Here is a 22,427-nt window from a genome sequence, read left to right as displayed (position 1 = left end):
ACCTCCACCACCACCCACAAGAAGACAACACCTCTCAGCTCCTGCTTGGGCCTGTCTGCAGAGCCCGATTGGCATGTCCACCTGCTTACCTGGCATCTTTCCTCCCCACCTCCACTCCACCCCCCACTGGCCCAGAGCACCGCAGGCCAGTGTCCAAAATTAACCTCCCCTCCGCCCCTAAACCTGCTCCAGTGCTGCCTTCCCTGGGCACCTGAGCTGAGGGCTAGCCTTGCTCCTCCTGCCTCTGCCTCTGCCTCTGCCTCTCCCTCAGGCACCTGGGCACCGGGCCTGCCATCTCTCCTCCTAACAGCTGTCAGACCCTCCCAGAAATGCAACCTCCTCACACACACACACACCTCAACTTGGTTTCATCACCTTCTGCCTGGATCATTGCAATGCGTTGTCGCTGGTTTCCCAACCTTGGTTCTCTTTCCCCACTAACCTAGTCCTCACGCTGCCAGAGGATCTTTTCTAAGGAAAAGATCAGAGTGTGTCCCTCTGTGTACCACAGCCTTCAATGGCCATTCACGATTAATTCTAGGCCACTCGGCTTAGCCCAGGTGGTCCTGCTTACTGGTCCTGCCTCACCTCTCTCCACGCTCCAGCCAAACCAAACTAACTCCTTGCCCTTCTCTGGCGGAATCATGCTCTCCTGCCTCCCACCCCCTTCTCCCCTCTCTCTCCTTCCTTTACAGGCCCCACCTTCTGGAAGGGGTCTTTCCCCAGTGCCCCATCTGTGCTCCTGTAGTCATAGCACTTAAGGATCTCCTTCCCTTCCCAGCACTGGGGAGGAAGGGGGGAGGGAGTAGGAAGGGGAGGGCACCAGAACCAAGCAAGAGTAAGAGTGACAATAGCCAACATCCATTACCAGCCAAAGAACCAAGCTGAGACGGTGCTGACACTGACACACACTAGGTATTTGAATTCTCCCAACAACATCGTGAGGGGTATTCCCATTTCACAGGGCAGTGAGGCCCTGAGAGATCAAGCAACTCCCCCAAAGGTAACAGCAGAGCCAGGATTCCAACCCAAAGACCAATCAGTCAGTGTGTTGGGTGAATCCAAGTCTTTTACTGAAGCACGGACCTTTGATAAGCACTGAAGAAGCAGGGGGTGAGAGAGGACAGAGGGGAGGGGAGCAGCGTTGCAGACGGAAGCAACAGCCTGCTCTGGGCTTCTCCAGCCCAGCTGCCTTGGCCATCCTGAGGGAGCGGGAGCCCTTCACCTGGGAGGGAGGGGGGAGGAGAGAGAGGCCTGGGAAGAAACCACTGGCAGGTGGGACAGGAGATGAAGGGATAAGAGGGCTAGGCTCTGTCTGACTCAGCTGGTTCCCAGGGAGAAGGGCTTGACCTGGACCATGTGGGATTAAAAAAAGGAGGTGCAGGCTGTCAGAGGCCCTCCCTGTTCCCAGGGTGCTGGAGGCAGCCACTGCGGCGGGCTGACCCCTGCTGACCCCTTCTGCCTCGGTGGGGGAGGGGCAGGCTGGGGACAGGTAGGCATCAGTTACAAGGCTGTGCCTGGCGGAGGAGGAGCCGTAGCTGCTGCCCTGCCTCTCCCAGCTCCAGTGGGTCACCCTCCTCACGGAGGCCCTTCAGGGGCAGGACCAGCCTGAAGCCTAAGGAGCTGCCTCCGGGCAGATGGCCTGGCCGGGCAGTTTAATCCCAGGTTGGGGGGAGGACCCCACAGCAGCTCCAGCTCTGGGACCAACCCCCCCCACCCCCCCACCCCCCCACCACCCCCGCAAGCTTTCCCCCTTTCTGTCCTACTGGGAAGCTCCCAATTGCCTCTCTTTCTGTCCCCTAAAACGGTCCTAATTCCAGAGGGCTCCCTCTCCCCACCCCCCGCGCGCCCCAGGGCATGCTGGCAACTGCCCGAGTCAGGAATTGGCTGCCTGGTCTCAGCCGGACAGAGCCTTGTAGGCCTAAGGCTCCAAGCAGACGAGGGGGAGGGTGGAGTTTGTAGGAGGTGGTCACATGACTGTCTGGGCTGAGACCCAGGGACGCAAAGTTAATTCCTTCTTGGTCACGTGGCCCAGCATTCCAGAGCTGCCTCTCCTGGGGTGCTGGCCGCCAGCGTTGCCCCAGGCACCCCCAGTGACCTAAACCTGTTCTCAGAGCAGCCCAGCCTCCTGGAGCTGTGGCTCCTGAGTCACTGCTTTCAGGCTCCAGATTTCAGATGTTCATTCTTTTTTGCAACACAAACCCAGGCCCCGCCCGAAAGGTTTGCACTGGTGGACAGTGCGGTAGAGGGTGGGGCTAGGGTGCGAGGGGGTGACCTTCCAGGCGAGAGGAGTGCTGCCAGGCAGGGGTGAGTTCATTCCTGCTCTGTGCCTTGGTTGCCTTGTCTGTGAAATGGGGATAATAACAGTACCTACTGTGGGTATTTCTCTGTCAAAGGAACAAGTGGCCTTAAGAGTTTGCCGCGATAAAGGAGAAAGAGTAGATCAAAGGCTACACTCAGTATGTTTCTCCCTCCCTTTTTTCTTTTAGCCACAGTTTCCCAGTCTGTCACCTAAGAAAGCAATTCTGCCAGCTTCTCAAAGCTGCCATGGGTGGGGGAGAGGGAGAAGACTGCAGCTATCGGTGAGGAAGGCACTGCACACTGCCAGGGACACTGGCCTCCTCGGCCACCACCCCACCCCACTCCTTCCAGACAACCTCCCAAGCCACACAAGGGTTCCCTTAAGTAGCCCAAGGAACCAAAGCAATGTAGGTGTGGGCCAAAGACACACACACACACACACACACACACACACACACACACACACCTTGCTCAGGAGCCTCTGAAGAGCGGCGCTGAAGTCTTGGACCGGGAAGAACATTGACTGACTTTGGACTGAGTATCTTTTCATGCTGTTTGAATTTTTTTTTTAAATCATGTATATGTAATACCTTTTTAAAAATTAAAATCGTCTCCCCCTGGGATGGAGAAATGGTGGAGGGCTTTGCTTGCTATGCTAAGAAATTTGGACTTTCTCCCGTAGGCAACAGGGAGCCAAGGAAGGTTTCTAAGCGAGGACGGGGCATGCTCAGTGTGTGAGAGAATGCGCTGCCACAGAGCCATGGCCTGCAGTGGGTCCACAGTATGGTACCCACGAAGAAGTAAGTGACCCCAAAAGAGACGGGACAACCAAGGCAGGCCCAAGAGTTAATTGTCACTTCTTTTTCCATAAAACAAGCTCGTAGTGGCAATATTCCCTATGGAGATTAGAACCCCCACCTGCTTCCTGCCCACCTCTCTGTTCAGTCAGAGCTGAGACAGAGCTGGGCTCACTCTCTAATTGAGTTTGGGGGTGGCAGGCAGCGGAGAGAGACTGCAGAATAACAGCCTTGCTCCAGACCCCTGGTTGGACATACTGCTTCAACAGCACCACCATGCGTCCCCAGAACCGAGCCTAGAAAATGCCCTCTCTTTGGGCCTTCCCAGTGCCCCTTCTGTGGACAGCCTTGCTCACTGGTGCTGGCCCGGCTCACATCGAGACCTGGGCCCTACGGGTCAGAAGTCAGAGGCCCTGGACAGAGAGCAGCATAGGAGAGTGCAGGCTTCAGGCTGCCTGGGCCTGACTTGCATATCAAGAATAGCCTTGGGTATTTAACCTCTCTGAGCTCAGTTGGCACATCCACTAAATGGAAGCCATCACACCCTCTTCATAGGCTGGACTGGAGTTGGCCGGCATAATGTGCTTCTCCCCAGCACATCCCACAGCACCTGGCAGGCTGCTTGTCTCCACCACTCCCCCTCCAGTGCCCTCTTCAGCGGTGGGGAGAGAGTGCCAGGCAGAGCTGGGTGACGGCTCAAGGGAAGGCAGGAGGAGTCTGGGTCCACACTCCTTCCTCTCTCCCTACTTACCTCCATGCCCAGATGGCTGCTTACCTGGCTGTCTTTAAACCTTCAGAAGTTTCCAATCAGCAAAGGGAAAGGTGGTATGAAGGTCCACAGCTCAATGGTTGAAAAAAAGACTCCACTAGTTGAGGCCCACCTGATATTTACAGTCAGAAACCTAGAAACTTCTCTAAACATTCCCTTCCCCAAAAGGTCTGGCTGCAAGAGCCCAAAGAACAAATGCTTGTTAGTAAAAATACTGATCCCCACACCACCAGGTGCTCATTCTCCTTTGGCCCATCTCATCATCACCCTTTCTCAAATACAGCTTTACTTAAGCTGCATGTGCTTATGTTTTTTAAAAATGTCTATTTGAACTGTTCCCGAATAGGGATCCAGGCCAGGCTCTGCTTCTGTGTGACCTTAGGCAAGTTATTTCACCTCTCTGGCCCTCATCTCTATAAGGTGGGTGGAGGAGGACCGAAGTTCTAATCTCAAGTTCCATGGATGGGCTTTAGATGTGCATAAACCCCCTTATAAATCAGGGAACACTGCGTGTATCCCAGAAGGACACTGAATGGCAGGGGAGCCAATTGTAGAAAGGAGACCTTACAGTGGTACTGTATTCCCCCTTACATCTTTTGAATTTTGAACCAAAGGAATGTATTATCTATTCAAAAATAAATACATAACATTTATATTAAGAAGGGAAGAAAATGTATGCAAATCCATTTGAGTAGGCGTACCTGTAGGTTCTAGGAAAGAATCCATCATTTTTATCAGGTTTTTCTAAGGGGTCCCTAACCTCAGAAAGGTCTAGAAAGCATTTCACGAGATGACCTGATGACCCATTCCCAGTTCCAGTGTCCTTAATTTGATCAAGTATGAGAGAAAACGAAGTGAATTCCGGTACGCATCATACAGCAGCCTGGGCTAGATGTACTCAGACCTTACGTTTAATAACGTAGGCTTGCAGGCCCACGTGAGCTGAGCAGGTTGACATGTGCATGCCCGACTTGACATTTTGGGTCTCCTGTGGTGCAGCCTTCAGAGATCAAGGTAAATAGAAAGACCCCATTCAACCTATTCTCTTAAAACCTTCTTCACTCTCTCCCTGGCTCGCACCGCTGTCCCCACCGCCCTAAAGACACATCCAGCTTGGGTCAGCTGTTCGGACAACGCATATAAATAAATACAATATGGATTTTTAAGTGCTGGCCACTATGGCTCTCACGGGGGAGTTAGAAGGATGGACAATGGAGGAGGTGGGAGATCAGAGTGAACTGGAGATGAAGGAAGCCCAGGCTCACCCAGGGACCTCCGTCTGAATCTCTGAAACCCTCAAGAACCCCCAGGTACAGGGGAGGGAAATGCTTCCTAGGTCTGCAGTATGGAAGGTTTCAGAGGAGGAGCAATCTAGCTGAGGGATCAAAGCAAGACTGGTTCCTGCCGCCAGACTAGCAGCTGAATTGGTCAGAGCAAAGAGAAAGGTCACATGGTTCCAAAAAAGGAGAAGGGAGTGAAGCCATTTAACAAATGGCCCCTGGCTATGGTAAACTTTAATTAACTGCACCATTATAATTCACTTCCAGTCTGAGTCCCACCCCAACCGACTTTCTCCCTCCCACTCCCTTCCTCCTCTCCCCCAGGTCTCATCAAGGCAGGTTTCCTTAGTGAAACCCACAGGCTGCCTTTGCCCAGTGCCTCATTATTATAGCTACTGCCTCTCCTGCTCCTAATGCACCCAGAAACAGGACCAGAGTGGGGGGGAGAGAGGACAAGCTACACTGTTCTCAGCTCTAATGACAGGCCCCTTTCCCACCTCTGTGCACTAAATCAAAGGTCTTGTAATCCTGAAAGTTCCGGAAGGTAATACTATAGCAATGAAGAGACAGTGGCAGGCCAGCAGGCGCAGATGTGCACACAGGGGCAGATAGCAGGGTTCGCTCCCACTTGGAGTCACTAGGCAGCGCTCACAGGGTCCACGCCCAGACAGGTAATCCACACACCATGTATAGTTCAATGCTGTGGCCGCACCCACCACTCCTTCATTCAACGGTGGTTCACTTACACCCGTGACACTCTATCTTTATTCTCAGGCTGCTGAGCTTTACCCATTTTAAGAGTGTGTGCCTTGAGAGTGGGGGTTGGGAGCACCTCAGAGGATCTTCCAGGCGAAGCATGCTTGGTTTTTATTAATGAGCTTAGGAGAAAAGCCAACCCAGACCTTTAAGTGAAATGTGTGATTGGTAGCCAGGCAAGGATGGGTTTTTAGAATTAACTCTTCCTACAGTCTGCTATGCATTATCACCCCAAGTTAATTACCCCTGAGGATGAAAATAGGTTTCATGACTCATAAGCACCAATACAACACTTGGCAGCAGATGAAAATGCAAGGACACATTTGCAGTAAGCTGACACGAATATCTATTTATATGTGGGGAGATTCTTAAAGAGGTGAGCCAGGCGCCTCCCATGCACCAAGACTAAGAGGCTGCAGCAGATCCATCAACTGCCATTTACACACACACACACACACACACACACACACACACACACAGTCATGGTTTCTACTACTTCAATGATGGTGGTGGCAAGGCAGGAACAGAAACTAAAAGGGTGTTATTAACAGCAAGCCCCAACACCAACCCAACCTCCACACCTCCACACCGGTGATGTTCTGGGCTAACCCGTGATTTGTTTTTCCCCAAACCTGCCCGCACCCATACCACCTCCCTACCCTCTTGCTCCCTCGTTGCTGGGAGGGGGCACGCCAAAAGTCTCCCCTTATTGCTCATTTCTTGGTGGGAACTGTCCTGGCTCAGCTTGCCCCACCAGGAATGGGGTGTGGCCAGGAATGGATTTCAGATCAGATCGCTGGTTGTTTTGCTTCCTCCCTCCTGTTCTCTACTCTTGTTCCATTTGCCTCCCAGGGAAGTACAAGGTTCACACCTGGGTTGTCTGCCCTCCCCAGCTCTGGGCGGGCTCCAGTCTGGACGCTGCCAAGGGGCTCAAAGCTCTAAAGGACATTCCTGTTCCCCAGTCCCCTTCCCCATCCCTCTCTACCTCACAAGTGCCACCAAAAAGCTGATTAGATGAATGATTGCATGTCTTCCCCAGGGAAATGGGCTTTATTTGATAGCGTAAGTGACCTTTACTCAGGAACTGGGTTTGGGGTGTTGTTGTTTTTTCTCTTCCTCTCACCCCGCAACTTTCTTCTAACCAGCTAAGTGTCCTGTCTTTAGAAATACTTGTCAAAACGGGAGGAAAGAAAAACGTGTAATGAATGAGGTGAAATTGCTTTTCCAATGCATCAGCGGGAAGCTCCTGGCTTAGTCGTACATGCATTTGTTTCCAGTTGCCCACACCTCTCCTGCCTCCATTGATGGCTCTTAGTTCTGCGGCGTTTTTGCTTTAAATGTGCAAATACAGTGATTTCTGCCACATCTAAGAGGCAAAGCACCGTAGATGCTCCCCTCCTCCCCCCACGGTCCCCCCTCCCCCCCCTCCATACACTTTACACAAGTCATAGTGCATTTGGGTATCAGTATATCCTCATGGCCACAAGGCAAGGCACCAAAAAGCATTCCTAACTGCCATCTGCAGCTGAGGCAGGGTGCATCCAGGAGAAAATAGAAATGCTGAAGAGTAAACAGAAACTGCTTAGTCAGCAACTGTCCCTGCCCCAGAGGTGAGTGTAAATAGCCTGGTACTGAGCGGGGAGGGGCAGTCAGCCGGCACAGGGCCTTTTACAGACGCCAGCGCGGGAGAGCTTTCAAAGGCACCAGCATTTCTGTTCTCCTTGGAGGTGGGGAGTGTCCCCTATGTTGGAACCGTGTGGCCTACCCCTAGAAAAACACACTTGCTGACGCAGGGCAGAATTAATATCAATTGGATTTATTACAAGTTACTAAGCTCCAAGGCACATTACAGTGTTCTGTTAACTACAGAAATGTATAAAGGACAAACAGAGCAAATTCTCCATGTCTAGCATTTCGCTCTACTGTTCAAAAGCATCCGTGCATCAATAAAGCAAAAACAAAACAACACGTGAAGATCCAACACATTCAGGTCAGCAGAAACAAACCCAAACATTTTCCCTCACAAACTTGCAACGAAAAACACCCCGCCCCCCCAACATCCCCTTTACCATTTTTTGCAAACAAAACAGAAAAAACAAAAACAAAACAGAACAACTTAAAGTGAAGACTTCAACACTTGGGGCTGTTTAGAAAGAAGCTGTCACCATTTTATAGCATCTTTTTTTTTTTTTTTTTAGGCAGCAACACTGGCCTTGGCAAAAAAAAAAAAAAAAGTCATTTTCTTTTGTGTTTTTTCCTTTTAGAGAGTGCATAACATTTACAAAAAATACACACCAGCAGCAGTGTTGCTAAGGGCTATTAATTCTGTACCTAGGCAAACACCCTGCCACCAAATAAATGCTAACAAATATGATGCAAATGACCCAACCAATATTATACTGCTTAACACAAACCAGCTTGTCCTTCAAATGAAGAAGTTACATACCTTAGTTTCAAAATATAGAAACATACGACGAAAATAATGTCTATACATAAGACTAACTTTTTGCAGTTTTGTTATATTCACAATTCTACATCTTGGGGGTGAGGGAAGGGAGGGTAGATGTGGAGAGGGGAGGGGCCCTCTGGATTGGAGAGGAGCTGGTCTAGGTCAAAGGAGGTGGCCGTCTTGTGGTTCAAGGGTCTCTCTCCTTTTTCACTTTAACATCCCCAGCTAAGATCGTTGCGATTTCGCCCTGCATGAAGGCCCAAGGTACATTCGACCCAACTAGGGGGCATTTCTCTCCACTGGGGCAGTACACCTCGCCGGTGGCTCCCTGGGCCTTGATACTCTCTCTTGAGCAAGGGAAGCAGAATTTGTGGCTGGGGACGGATGGGCACTGAACGAAATGCGTGTCCTCCAAACGTTCGTGGCAAATAGTACAGCAGAGGGGCCCGCTGTTGGCCATAGGGGAATCCGGAATGTTTTGGGGGTGCACTTGGTCCATGCCCGGGTGGGTGCTAGGCGGCGGGGGCGCCACCTGCAAATTCAGGTCCCCGTTCCGTGAGGCCAAGCGGCGCTGCCCAGGCACCGAGGCCGGCGACACTGGGCTGCTGCTGTTGCGCCTGGCAGACGCAGTGGTGGAGTGGACGGAACTGCCATCCTTGGGCGAGTGCGCAGTGCCCAGAGTGTCTGCCACCGACATGAGGGCGGCCATGGGGGACGGGCCGTTCTGAGGGGCTGACTCAGGCGGGGTGGTCCGGTTGGAGTGGGGTCCCAGGGGTGGAGGCGGCGGGGGCGGGCCGCCAGCCGCATGCCCCGGCGCCGCAAAGCCCCCGGCGGACATGGTAAGCTTCAGCGCCTCGCTCTGGTTCGCCATCCACTGCTGCCTCTGCTGCTCCTCACCCATCTTCAGCGGGCCCTCGGCGGAGTCGGGAGGCTCGGGGGATGCCTTTCTCTTGCGCAGGCTGGAAGCCGCACCCCGGCCCGAGGGGGTGGCAGGCGGCAGGGCCCCGGTCCCCGGGGGTGCACTGGGGGCGCGGCTTAGACTCACCAGCGCTGTGGGCAACATGGGGCAGCTGGCGTCCAGGTAGGGCTGGGGCAGCATGTCTGCACCGGGCACGCCCTCCTTGAAGAAGCGCACGGCCTCGGGCAGGAGGTCTCCAAGTAGGCGCCAGTCCCCGGACCCGTGCTTCTTCTCGTACTCCAGGTACTTGAAGCCGGAGGAGAGACCCCGGCCGAAGTCCTTCATACAGTCCTGGTACATCTGCTTGGCCACCCCGGAGGCGCTGGAGTACACGTTGCCCGAGCCCGTGGGGTACTCAATAAACAGCTTCAGCTCGTAGTCCATGCCGGGCTTGGAGACGGCGTCGAAGGCGAAGACGCGGCCCAGCAGCGAGTGGTCCTTCTTGAAGCGCACCTCGTAGGGCGTGCAGCCGGCCAGCGTGAGCAGCGTGTCGCGGACCATCTTGGGCTTGTTGGCCCACTCCTCCGCGCGGTTGCGCAGGCTTTCGCTCAGCTCCGCCAGGGCCTCGGCGTTCCGCTGTTTCTCCTTCAGCTCCCGCTCCTGGTCTGTGCTTGACACCGAGCCGGGTCTTTTGCCACCAGCACCCACGCCCACCTCAGCCACCGACACCGAGGTCGAAGACGTCGCGGAGGACGACGTGGCAGAGACGCCCGGCGCGCCCCCAAGACAAGCCGGGCCTCCGGGGGCTCCAGGGGGCGCAGGTGTCGGGGGCCCACGGCTGCCCAGGCCGTGGGGCGGCGGTGGGGGCAGCACGGCGGCGCTGGCCGGACCATTAAGCAGCGTCTGCGGCAGCAAGTTGGGGGGCACGGTAAGCTGTGGGCCTCCGCCACCCCCAGAGTTGGGCAACCCCGACACTAGCCCGCTGTGCGTCCCACGCCGAGACGCCACCGACGCCGATGAAGACGAGTTGGGGCTCTGGCGGTTCAGTTCCGGAGGTCCCTCTTCCGAGGCCGGCTTGGGGAAGCCGTTGGGGCCCCCCAGACCATTGGGCAGCCGCGCGGCGTGGCTGCTGCTTCCCAGGCTCACCGGTGGCGGCGGGTACTCGAAGCGACTGCGCTGCTCCACGGCGGCGGCGGCGGCGGCAGCGGCGGCTGCGCTCAGGCCGTAGCGCTCCAGGCCGGACGGGGCCGCCAGCACCGCAGGTTTGCTGGACCCATCAACGTGGTTCAGCTGTTGCTGTGGCTGCTGCTGCTGTGGCTGCTGCTGTGCAGCGGCCGCTGCCGCCGCTGCTGCCGCCGCCGCCGCCTCCTTAGCCGACAGGGCCACCGTCTTGACCCCGACGGGCGGCGGCGGCCCGGGGGAGCGGCCGTCCTGGAAGCAGCCATGCGCCCGCTTCAGCTGGCGCGCGGTCTCGATCACGAACTCGATGCGATCGGCGCCCTCGTAGTTTACGCAACCGCGGCATACGGGTTCCGAGAAGTCCCAGATCATGGCCCAGGGCATACGAGGCAGGTCGCACAGGTAGCAAGATTGTCTCCGGGACGAGGACACCTGCGCCGCCGACATGATGCCAGCCCTGGGGAAGGTGGGCCCCCGCCCGGGCTGTCTCCGCGGCGCCTTCTCCTCGGGGAGGACTGGCCGGCTGGGAAGTGAGTCCGGCTGCGGGGGAGCGAGGGGGGGCGAGAAAGTTCTGCCCCTGGGGCTGGAGGGAGCGCGAGTCTCCACCGCCGGCGCAACACTTCTCCTCCGGGGCTCCGCCACCTGGGCAGCGGACGAATTCAGCCCGCTACTCGCCCCCACCTCCTCCTGCGGCTGTCTGGTCCGGAGGGGAGCTCGGGCGCCTTCTTCCTGGTGCCGCGGACCCGAGCTGGAAGCTCCAGGCCCGGGGGGAGGGGGCGAGGGTGCCCGGTGCCGGCCGCCGTGGGCTCTTGGCCCCCTCCCCGGAGGGGCTGGTGGGTGGAAGCTCGAAAGGGACTCTTCCTCTCCCTTGAGGGTCCCCCCTACGAGCTGCGTCCTCTCCCCGCCAGGCTCCCTGGGGCGAGGGCTAGAGGGTTCAGTGCCACCCGGTGCCCGGGTCCAATCTTGCTGAAGTCGCGGCTTTCCTGGAGGGCCGGGGCAGGGAGGGGGTGAGAACCGAGAGAGGAGACTCGCCCCTCCGCAGCGTCGGCTGTTCCGCTGGCGGCTGCTGGACTTGCACGGCCACAGCTTCCAGGACGCACAGGAGCAGAGAGGAGCGCTCGCACGCAGGCTCCCGCCGCCCCCAGACCAGGCCGGCGCCCGGACCGCCGCGGCTGGCGGCGCTCACGTTGGCTGCAGGGCACTCGCGCGGCGCCTGGGCACGGGTCGCATCCCTTCCCGCTTGCACTCGCCCGGAATGTGGGGTTGTGATTGTTACTCTACGTTCCGGAGGCGCGACTCGGCGCTCCCGCTCGCGCTGCGGCTCGCGCTGTCCCCGGCTTGGCCGCGCGGGATGCCGCCCAGGCGGAGCGCTGACGTCACCACCATGCTCTGCACCAGTTCTTCCCCCCCACCCCCCCTTTACACTTCCTCTGTCTGTGGAGCCCACTTGTTGCTCGGGAAAGGCGCATGCGCGGCAGGACGCCCAGATTCCTCCCTGTCGGCCCCTCCTCCGCGCCTCCGCCCTCCCCTCCCCCCTCGCCGTGTGTGTACAACAGCTGAGACTCGGCGAGCTAATGCTGCAAGTCCGGGGTTGGGGGGGTGGAAATTAAACAAGACGATGACCTTTCCTTTCCGAGCCCGGCTTTCCCGAGTAAAAACGCATTTAAAAACCACAAGCGCATTTCCGATCCCGCTTCCCACCCGACCTCGGGCAGTGAATTTAAATGTCCTGTTTCAAATTTTCGCTGTGAATTTCACATAGAATATTACCCATTTCATCTGCAATTAAACCTTTCCTCCAGCCCCCCCCCCACCCCCCCGCCCCGGCATGGCTATTACATTCATTGCTAACACCTACTGCTGAAACACCTGCAAAATTCGCTGTTTTCCATTCTTCCAGAAACTGCCTTTTCGATTTGTTTTTGTGTACTAGTCTAGGAACCTGAGCTTCAACGACGGAGCTAAATGAATTCCGGGTGAGCTACCCCTCCCCCCAGCCGCAGTCTAAAAATTTTGGCTGAATGTCTAAAGAAGCTACGAGCACCCGGAGGCCTTTAAGGAAAACAGTCAACTGGCTGCACACAGCTGCAGTTGGGGGCAGGGAGGGAGAGCTGCTGGAGAGGCCAAACAGGTGAGTGGTTTTTACGGGTTTGATAAAAGAAGGTGGGGCAGATTTAATAATACTGATATCTCTTTGTAAAGCACAGCACAATTTACAAAGTTATTTCTCACGTGCTGTGATTTCATTCCATGGTGCCAGAAGGCTAAGCAAGCCCATGGTTTCTTTTCTGTTTACAAGATCACTGCTCCTCATAATGCTTATTGCCGAACAGATATGTTGCTCTAGTTGGGGCATTTCAACTGATTCTTTTAAATACTGGGTCTGGGGTGTTTTTTGCTGTTGTTACTGTTGTTATTTTGCCTTTTCCCTCTCATTAAAAACTGAGATAATCCTGGGTAGGGATGGAGAAAGGGAGGCTATATGGGAAATGGAGGTTCTGGAGTCTGGTAGACCAAGATGGAATTTCCTCTTCATCACTTACAGTACGACCTCACTTAGCATCATCAATAGTTCTATGACCTTAAGCAAAACCAAGTTTACCATAGGCTAATTGTTATAAATGAGAGTTGGGCTCCTACAGTATTTCTTTATCAACATCACTGTTATAAAGAAATGACCTTGAAAGCAATGTCTTTATTGGAGGACCTGCTGTACTAGCTTTGTGACCTTGAACTAGTTACTTATCTTCACATAACCGCACATCTGCAAAATGGGATAATAGCTCCCAACATATTAAAACTGTGAAATTTCATTTTGTTTCTTGTCACAATAGGAGGTAAGTCCACTGAGGCTTGCTGTGAGCCAGGCGCTGGTAGGTGGTTTACTTGTATCATCATTAAACCCTCAATATTGTCTACAGGTAGATTCTATTATTAACGCTGATTTCTAGGCTCAGAAAGTTAAGAGGTTAAATAACTTGCTGAAGGTCACATGGCCATTAGAGAGGGAGCTGAGATCTGAATCCAGTAAATCTAATTTGAGATGTGACTTTGACAAGCTTGGGTTCTCAGAGGTGATTTGGGGTGCTCAAAATTTCCATCAGCCCCTCCCTTATTCTTTATTACATACAATCTCCTGTAAAGTACTATGCAAATACACCTTTATAGCCAACTCCAATCCTCCCCTTCCAAACAGACTGAGCCACTGAGTTCTTCCAAATACAGAAGTTGTGGATCTGCCACTGCCACAGACTGTAACATAAATCACCATACAGTATGCAGAGCACAGTATCAGGCTCATAGGAACCTGTTGGTAAGTATTGTGTATTATTAGTATTGATATTAATGTTAGTACTATTGCTAGTTAACAGGTTAAAGTACTTTGTAAATTGCATAAACTGTAAAGAACATTCTTACTATTACTACTAATTGTAATAAAGTTCAGTTGAAGCAAGAAGTATTTATTTTTATTTTGACCTTCAGAGCCTATTCCCCCATCCAGCACTCGATCTCCCACTCATTCTGGGCCCTAGTTGCGAAGGAAGAGGCGTTTTTAAGGATAGGGAGAAAGGGGAGAAGAAGAGCCCTAGGTAGCCCCTCTTTCATCTCAAAGCAGCCAGATTTCTGTTTTTGCAAAACAGTGAGCTCCCTGTGCACTCCCCAACAATAATAAACTTTCCCTGGCCTGGCTGGCTCTGGGCAGTGATTCCTCTGCAAAGAGCCGCTCCAGGAACCTTGCCTCACCCTCCCAGACTTCAGCCCTCCCCACACCACAGCTACCCTGGAGTGAGTCAAAACATAGGGCTGGGAAATGGAGTGACAGCCCCATCAGCCCAAAACTCAGGGCTCTTTGCTTTGGCTAGACTGGTCTCCCCATTTCTTTACATTAATATTTGTACAGCCCATCCCTTTATTAAACCAAAAATACTGAGGATTAGCAACTTAGCCCCAACCCTCTAGCCAGGCTGCTAGAGAAAGCAAGTTGGATTCTCTCATAGTGTTATGTTTGATATGCGCAAACACGTCTCCATCTCCTTGTCTGTCTTCCTCCTCTTCCCTGTTACTAAAGGATACACACACACACACACACACACACACACACACACACACACACACGGTATCTTCAGACACACCAAGTTACCAAGTTATAAATAAACATGCATTTAAACAAACTTCCATTAAAGTCTCCTAACTCTTTAATTTAAAAAGCATAGCTCTCTTGATACCCTTCCCGCCCTCAAAAAATCAGCATCATTTATGGAGATAAATTAGATAAATTTTGTCTCCATTGCTTGTCTGAGATGGCCCTGTTTAGGGGTGTGCCAGGGATTGTGAGAGGGAAGAACATCGAGGTTTTGGAGATAGATTTTCCCTGAATCCCACATGACAATACTGTGTCCGCAGTGGGAAGGAACGGGCCAGTGGGAGAACCAGAGGCGCTGCTCAACTTAAGACATCAGATGGAGCGAGAGGGACTACTCTGGCGCTGGGGTCTGAGAGGCCAGCAGAGCCAAGACTCAACCAGGAGCAAGAGGAAAGGCCTGCAGCCCTCCCTTAAGGTCTTTTCTATGGTGACTGCTCCCCCCCTCACCCTCCACCCCCGGCTTGCGATCTGAGCTGGCACCCTCAGAGAACCCCGCTCTTAACTGGAACACAAGGTCAGCTCTCCACTTGGCCTTTCCGGAGGCCACAACCCGACATTAGGGGTGAGAAGGTCGCAGCGCACCCAGGCACTTCTGAGCTCCCTGCAATCTCTCTCCTCCTCCCGCCCCCGCCCGTTTGTGGCCGAGATGGATCTGGCGGGGGACTCAGGCCTGGCATCCCTGCAGCCAGCTGGCTGGGTCTTCCAGGAGGCCCGGGCTGAACCTCGCGTCACCCCCGCTGCAGCGCGCGCTGCCAAGCGCTCGGGCAAGAGAAAGCCCTTTTTTGGTAACACTCAGCCCTGCCCTAAGTAGGACCCGGTTCTTCTGCCCGCGAGAGCTAGAGCCGCCTCCCGCTCAGCCGCCTCGGCCTCGGAGTAGAAGAAAACAACCGTCTGGGCTGGGCGCTCCTCCGGTCTCTCTAAGGGCCCCCATCCCGGTTGCCAGGAACGCCCGAGGCTGTGGGGGTGAGGGAATCGAGTCAGCATGGTAATTTACACATTTCCTCCGGGGCGGGTTCGGGGGCGGAAGTATTTGCCGTTTCCTAAAGGATTAATTCTGGTATTAAAATTTTTAAAAAGTATTAGCTTAGGCCAGGACGTAGGGTTACGCAAGAGCCACTCGACCGTGAAATCCCAGGAACAACGTGATTCGCTGAGAACCTCCGGGGAGGGGAGACCGCGCCACCCGCTAAGACCTGCCCAGCCTGGGGCGCGCCGGCCGCCGGGCGCTCCCTTCAAAACTGGGTGGAAGGAAAAGGAGGACGTAGTGGTTGGTGCAGGCGCAGCGGCCGCAGCGAGCGATCAGATCTCTGACTGCTCTCTTCCTGAAGGGGCGGGAAGCAGAGCAGGGAAGTGAAGAGACGCGGGGCGGATGGGGGTGGGGAGGGGGGGGAGGGATCAGGGGGAGTCGCGTCTGGTTCCTGCTTCCTCCCCGCTTCCCTTCCTTGCCAGCGTGCCAGGGCCCGGGGGAGCCCAGCGCTGTCCTCAGCAAAAGCTGATTTTTTATTTTTTTTTTTCGGTCCAAAAATAAAGAAGGCCTGGAATGAGCCTCCCAGGGACCAGGCCTAGAGGAAGCTCCAGACAAGGGTGCCATTCACTGACCCGGTTGGGTTAAAACAAACACCCACACTCCACGAAGGGGGGTAGCTGGGAAGGAGGGCTTGGAGGGCCAGAGTGGGTGGAGAGCCTGGCTGGGACTGTCAAGGCCGCAGGTGCACAGACCCAGGGACCCTCCACCCCACCCCGCAGGCTCATGGGCCTCGGCTGGGTGCAGGAGTGCCAGTGGGTTCCCAGCGGCCCGCGCCAGAGTTGGGGATTTCCACCCGCCAGCTTCGGAGACCCGTCGCCGCCGGCGCTTTCCTGCTGGGGCCGCCAGAAGGCGGGGCCTCAGAACGGGAAGCCCTCCCAGCGGCCTCAAGGTCCCTAGGTCAAGTCTGTTAGTGGCGGGCAGGGATCGCTGCAGTCCCTGGTTGGGGTGGATGGACCAGGACCTCCAAATATTTTGACTTGCCTGAGCTGGGCGGTTCAACCCGAAACTCAGGAGGAAGGGAGGACACTTAGGACTGAGTACATATTTACATGACCTTGTTCCACTTGGAGTTGGCTGACCCTAACAGCTGTTTGACCTTGAGCAAATGACTTGAACTTTCGTCCGTTTCTTAGTCTGTAAAATGGGAATCATTACACTGCCTCCTTTGCCTGACTCATTGGTCTGTGTGAAAAATACAATATTATAATGTACTTACTTAATCAAATGTAAGAGATTATTATGAACAATGTAATGACCAACATTTGTCTAGAGCTCTGAAGTGCATTCCCAGACATTATCTCACCAATCCCCACAGCAGCCCTGTGAGGTAGGTGTTACTTTCATCACTCTCCAGTATAGGTGAGGAAAGCAGGTCCAGAGCTGGTCAACAATGACTGGAAACCAGGTTCTCTGGCTCTAAACCCAGCATTCTTTCTTCTACCTCACCGGTTGCTAGCTTTTTTTTTTTTTTTTTTTTTTTTTTTTTTTGGTGGTGGTGGTGATGGTGAGCGGAAAGATCCCAGATGCGGCTATGAAATGGCAAGAAAGTGAAATGCCTCTCTCTTCAGGAGTGTACAGATGAAGACTGCCAGTGCTGTCCCAACAGATACAAGGTTATGCACAAACTAGCACCAGTTATTTTGGAGTTAAAATCAATTATCGAGAGAGAGGAAGGGAGGAGAGAGAAACATTGATTGGCTGCCTCCTGCACACCCCCTATTGGGAATGGCGCTAGCAACCTGGGCATGCATGTGCCCTGACTGGAATCAAACTGGCAATCTTTTGGTGCACAGGAAGGTACCTAACCAACTAAGCCATACCTGCCAGGGCGGGATGATGACTGCATGTTAGATGTCCACACCTAAGGAGGACCCAGGCTAAATGATGAAGGGTAGGAGGAACGTGGACAGGGTGCATTTATGATGGAAGGAACCTCTTCCAGACCCGGAGGTCACATCACACAAGTAACAACCCTTTGTTCTCACCGAATTCAGGTCATACCTACTGTGCGAACACCCACCGTCCTACACATGAGCTGGAGACCACTTGATGACTATGGCAGGCTGCTGCCCTCAAAGCATTTCTAGCCTAGGGGAGGCCTATAACCCTGACAGTCAAACCTGGCCTACCTGGTAGCTCAGTTGGTTAGAGCATCATCTTGATAGGCCAAGGTCGCAGGTTAGATCCTGGTCGGGGCACATACAAGAATAAACCAATGAATGCATAAATGAGTGGAACAACAAATTGATGTTTCTCTCCCCCCCCCCTTTATCTTTCTCAAATCAATAAATAATTAAAAACAAACAAACAAAAAAACCTGGCTTACCTATCATTGGAGCTAGAAATTGAGGGAGCAGGTGGCCCCCAACCCTGACTCATCTAGAGGACCACCATGCTTTAACCTGAATTTCCCTCTCTGGCCAGATCCAGAGGATTTAAGTCTGATGTGTCCTTAGTGGGTGTGAAACTACCCTCATCACTTACATTTTGTTTCAAAGCTAAAACTTGGCTGCCAGATGGCCTGGTAGGTTTCCATTCCCAACTCCTTACCTTGAGCTTTCCCATTTGCCATCCATTCAGTTATTCAAGTATTTAGTTAGAGAGCACTTTCTCAGTCCTGGGGACTTAATGACCAACCAAGCCAAATTAGCTCCAGCCCCAAACCTAGAAGCTTCCATTTCCTTCTAGGTGTCCTAGTTTCCTGATGCAATAGCCCAAAAGTCACTAGAGGCACTTATTCAACACTCCCACCAGCCACATGACTGATTTAGAGCCATCTACTTATTCTCTCTGGGCCTCAACTTCCTTCCCTGTCAAGTGTTGATATTAAAACCTATCCTCCTTCCTTCAGGGGCGCATGTGAAAATTCTGTATGCTAATGCCTAGGGCTTTAGAAAGGTGGCCCTTGTCAAGAATCTCTTCCAGCACTAAGCCCTTCTTTGTAAAAAAGAAATAGCTGGAAAGTGAGGCTGGTGCTGAGGCCTGTCCACACCCTTCATCTTGCTCTTGGTGGGTTTCTTCCTGAGGTGGCCAGCCTGGCATCTCTGTCCTTCTAGGCTGAAGGACAAAGAAGCAGTGACTACCTGGTACCTAAGCACTAGAGAGACAATAGTAAGGCTAGGCTGTCTCCTCATTTCTCTCCTAGGGGGCCAGGACCGAGTGTCCCCAAATCTCTGGTGGTGCTGAAGACTGGAACCGCTGGATCTATTTGGGGCTTTTACTTTTTTGTTTTGGTCAATTTCAGAGAGAAAAGAGGCAATGACCTCTTCCTTAAAAAACAAAACCAGGCAGGAAGTGTGCTTCGCCTGAGTGGCAGGGACTAAGGGTGTAATTACAGGTTTTTGTTCAGCATTTTCATGTAATTAAATCCAAAGGAAAGCGAGAGCCTGGCCTAGGCTTCTTGGATGTAAGGTAGACAAGAGGGGCGGGTGTGTGTGTGTGCGTGTGTGTGTGTGCGCGTGTGTGTGTGCGCGTGTGTGCGTGTGTGTGTGTGTGTGTGTGCGTGTGTGCGTGTGTGTGTGTGCGTGTGTGTGTGTGCGTGTGTGTGTGCGTGTGTGTGTGCGTGTGTGTGTGCGTGTGTGTGTGTGCGCGTGTGTGCGTGTGTGTGTGTGTGCGCGCTGGGATGGGCAGAAGAGGCAGGAGGAGAGAGATGGATTTGCTTTTCAGGCTGAGAAGAAGCGGGGTTCTCGCCTTTATTAATATCTTTCCATTCTTTTCCCAAAAGGTAGCCAATTATTCATCTTTTATTCGATGCCACTGCACTCTCCTTGGTGACATTTCCCAGCCATGCGCAGCCTTCGCGGCACTGATTTCCCTTCAACCGTGGACTCTCCCCCTCCCCACTTTTTCATGCTGCCGCTTTCTGCCTGGCTGCCCACACAATAAACTCGCTGCAAAATCCACAGCCAGCTTGCTGGCCTACAGCGTTTGGATACCAGCGACCTCCGCCGCAGCCGCAAAATAGTCCCTCCTTTTGTTTTGAACATCTTCTGGCTTTCCCAGTTCCGCTTTCCAATATTTCCACCCCGCCCCGCCTTCCCCGCGGCTGCCTCGGTTTCCCAGGGCAAACACGTCTCTGTGCACACGAGCCTGTGGTCTGCAGCGCCCAGAGCGCTCAAAACGGGTCCTAAATCGCGGGGCGCGCGGCCTCCCCTCCCCTCCCGTCGCCTCTCCCTCCCCCAGCCCTCGTTGTCCCTCTGACGTTTCCTGGACGTTGGGAACTGGCAGCAAGAATGGACCCACTGTCTCTGCTCACATTCTTAAGGGCAGGAAACCTGACCCACCCCAAACCACGCGCTTCAAAGGAAGGGCACTTGCATTTTCCGGGAGGGCGGGCCTCTGCTAGGGTTAGCTGGGCTGGCCTCCGGCACCCCACTCCGTTTCCCCTCCCCCACCAGACCCACCGATTACCACCCCCCCCCCCACCCTGACGCCCCCTTCACCTACTCTTCCCAAGAACAGATTGTTTATCAGAACGGGCAGCCAAGAAGCCTACTCCTGTTTCTAGCCTCTGCCAGATTAATCACAGTTGGGAAAGGCACAGAACTTGCTGTGTTGGGGCGGGGCGGAGGAGGGCGGGTGGAAGGGTGGTTAAAAGGAAAGACCAATAATTCTGACATTTGACAAGCTGACCAAATTGGTGTTACCTTTCCCCTCCTTTCTTTTAGCAAGTCAGGCAGAGGACTGAATTATATTTCATTCCCACTCCCTCTGCCCCTGCACCCCACCCTCCCCTCTCTAAGTCTTCGTCTTGATGCTTTAACAGTCCTGACTGGCTTTTAATTCTGATTAACATTCTCATTCTCAACTGAGGGGTGTGTGTGTGTGTGTGTGTGTGTGTGTGTGTGTGTGTGTGTGTGTGTGTGTGTGTGTTGAGGGCTAGAAAGACACATTCACAAACCTGACTGCCTGACAAATCCCCCCTTTTCATCCTTCCCTTTGAAATGACATCAAGATGGAAGGGGGGGGAGTGGGGATGAAGAGAGGAGGCATGGAAAAAAGAGAGGGAGGGGGAAGCAATTTATGTGCTTTTCTAAGGCAGCTAGTAAAATTCCTAAGGGAGAACAAATGCCAAAATGGACTGTCTTGGTGTATTTTAGACCCGATCATCAGGGTGAGTCATGTCAGGGCTTTGCATTGGACCTGCAGCCTGGAAGCTTAGGGACAGGCATACAAAACATCCCTGTGTCTGGGAGGTGCCCCTCTGAAGGCGCGGGAGATAGGTATTTGCTCTCGCCAGTTTCCTCTCCGTCAGGATTTTTTTTTCTGAGATTCATTGCAAGATGCCTTTTAAAACACACACACACACACACACACACACACACACACACACACACACACGGCTGATAAAGAAAAACCAGGGATAGAAAATGCCCCATAAAACATGGGCCCCAAAGGGAAGGTGCAAAACCCATTTGATCCAAGATATAGATATCTCCACCCTGGATTGTTTTTTCCCTTTGCTTTACAACTCTGCAGACATCAGGTTAGCAAAAGGTAATAAATAGTCCTTGCACAGCAGGGTCTGGACTAGTGAAAACAGTTTACTGAAATTAATGGGCCTCGCCTGAACCAAAACCTCCACTTTGGAATTAATGCCAGACATAGTTTTCCTGAACTCTATCCAACTGCCTAAGCGGCAGACAATTTTTGTTCTATTTGTGCTGGAAAATAAAGCCCGGGCCCTTGATCTCAGTGTAGATTCTATTTTTTTTTTTTTTTTAAATTCAGCACAGTGAACACTGCCAATTTCCAGTTTCTGCTAGTAGAAGCTCTTGTGCTCTGGGCTGTGCGTGACAGTGTGACAACCAGAAGTTATCTGGTAAACTTTCCACTGAAAACCATCTTCAGGCTCCCTCCCTCCCCATCTGTGGCCTCAGAGCTTTCACCACAACACGGTGAGATTCAACAAAGACTCCAGAAACGGGTTGGGTCCTCAATAACCCTCTTTCCCAAGGCTCTTGGAAAGGCTGGATCTGAACCATGCTGCCTGCATGACCTCCATTCCCCTCCCTCCATGAAGCTGCAGAACGCCCAGCCCATGGTACTCAGGGTGTCTACAGTTCGGAAGCTTTTCACTTTTATTTTTAAGGCTGCAACACACACACACACACACACACACACTCTGGCTGTGACACCCAGTGGTTATGGCTGGTACAGCGGAGACCCGTTGCCCTGGCTGTCAGTGTCAGATCCCAGCCTGCCCCCCCGCCCCACCCCCTATTAATAACCGCCCGGTTGCGGGCAGCCGATGTTCTGGTTTTCATTGTACAGTCTGCACTGGTGACACAGGACATGTGGAAATTTTTGAGAGCACTGCGGTGAATGGCGTGGGGAGGGCGGGTAGCGTGAGCAGGGGGGAGGGGGGAGGGAGGGGAGCGAGTTACTTTTTAGCTTCCGCTAAGTACTTGGCAGCTAGCCAGGCCCGGAGGATTCTGGGAAGCGAAAGCCTCCCCAGTATAAACTGCCAGCTTTAAGCAGCCCTGACAGTTCTGCTCCTTCCAAACTTGGCAGCCGTTCAAAGTGCTCTTTCATTTGAAATGCTGGAAGCCTGCCATGTGCAATGCAGATTTGCTGTGCCTGTGCGCAGAAGGAACTGATAAATGCCGTTGCAGTTGCCATGGGGACAGGAGGCTATCAGAATGGCCTTGTGATCCTCAGCCTCTCGGCTCGGCAGGCTCTCGCTCTCCCTCCCTCCGCCCCTCCTCCTTCTCGTCAGTGAGATGGTGAAATAAATGTTCTGGAAAGAGGTTAACCCTCCTCTCCCTGGTTCCGAAGCGGAGAGGAGATTAACCTCTAGGCATTTCCCGGGTCTTAAGTGCCAGCCG

The 22,427-nt window shown here is 53.5% G+C and overlaps 1 protein-coding gene across 1 annotated transcript; it reads right to left on the bottom strand.

Annotated features, from left to right (window-relative positions):
* Positions 1 to 7,698: 7,698 nt before the first annotated feature.
* Positions 7,699 to 11,809, bottom strand: IRF2BPL (interferon regulatory factor 2 binding protein like). The gene has a single exon (XM_059689537.1). It carries the CDS (start codon positions 10,874 to 10,876, stop codon positions 8,540 to 8,542), a length of 2,337 nt encoding a protein of 778 aa, XP_059545520.1. The 5' UTR covers positions 10,877 to 11,809; the 3' UTR covers positions 7,699 to 8,539.
* Positions 11,810 to 22,427: the final 10,618 nt, after the last annotated feature.

This window comes from Myotis daubentonii, chromosome 1 (assembly GCF_963259705.1).
Source record: "Myotis daubentonii chromosome 1, mMyoDau2.1, whole genome shotgun sequence".
Lineage (NCBI taxonomy): Eukaryota > Metazoa > Chordata > Mammalia > Chiroptera > Vespertilionidae > Myotis > Myotis daubentonii.
Note: the sequence above shows the minus strand (reverse complement) of the source record. Positions and strands in the feature narration are given on the sequence as shown.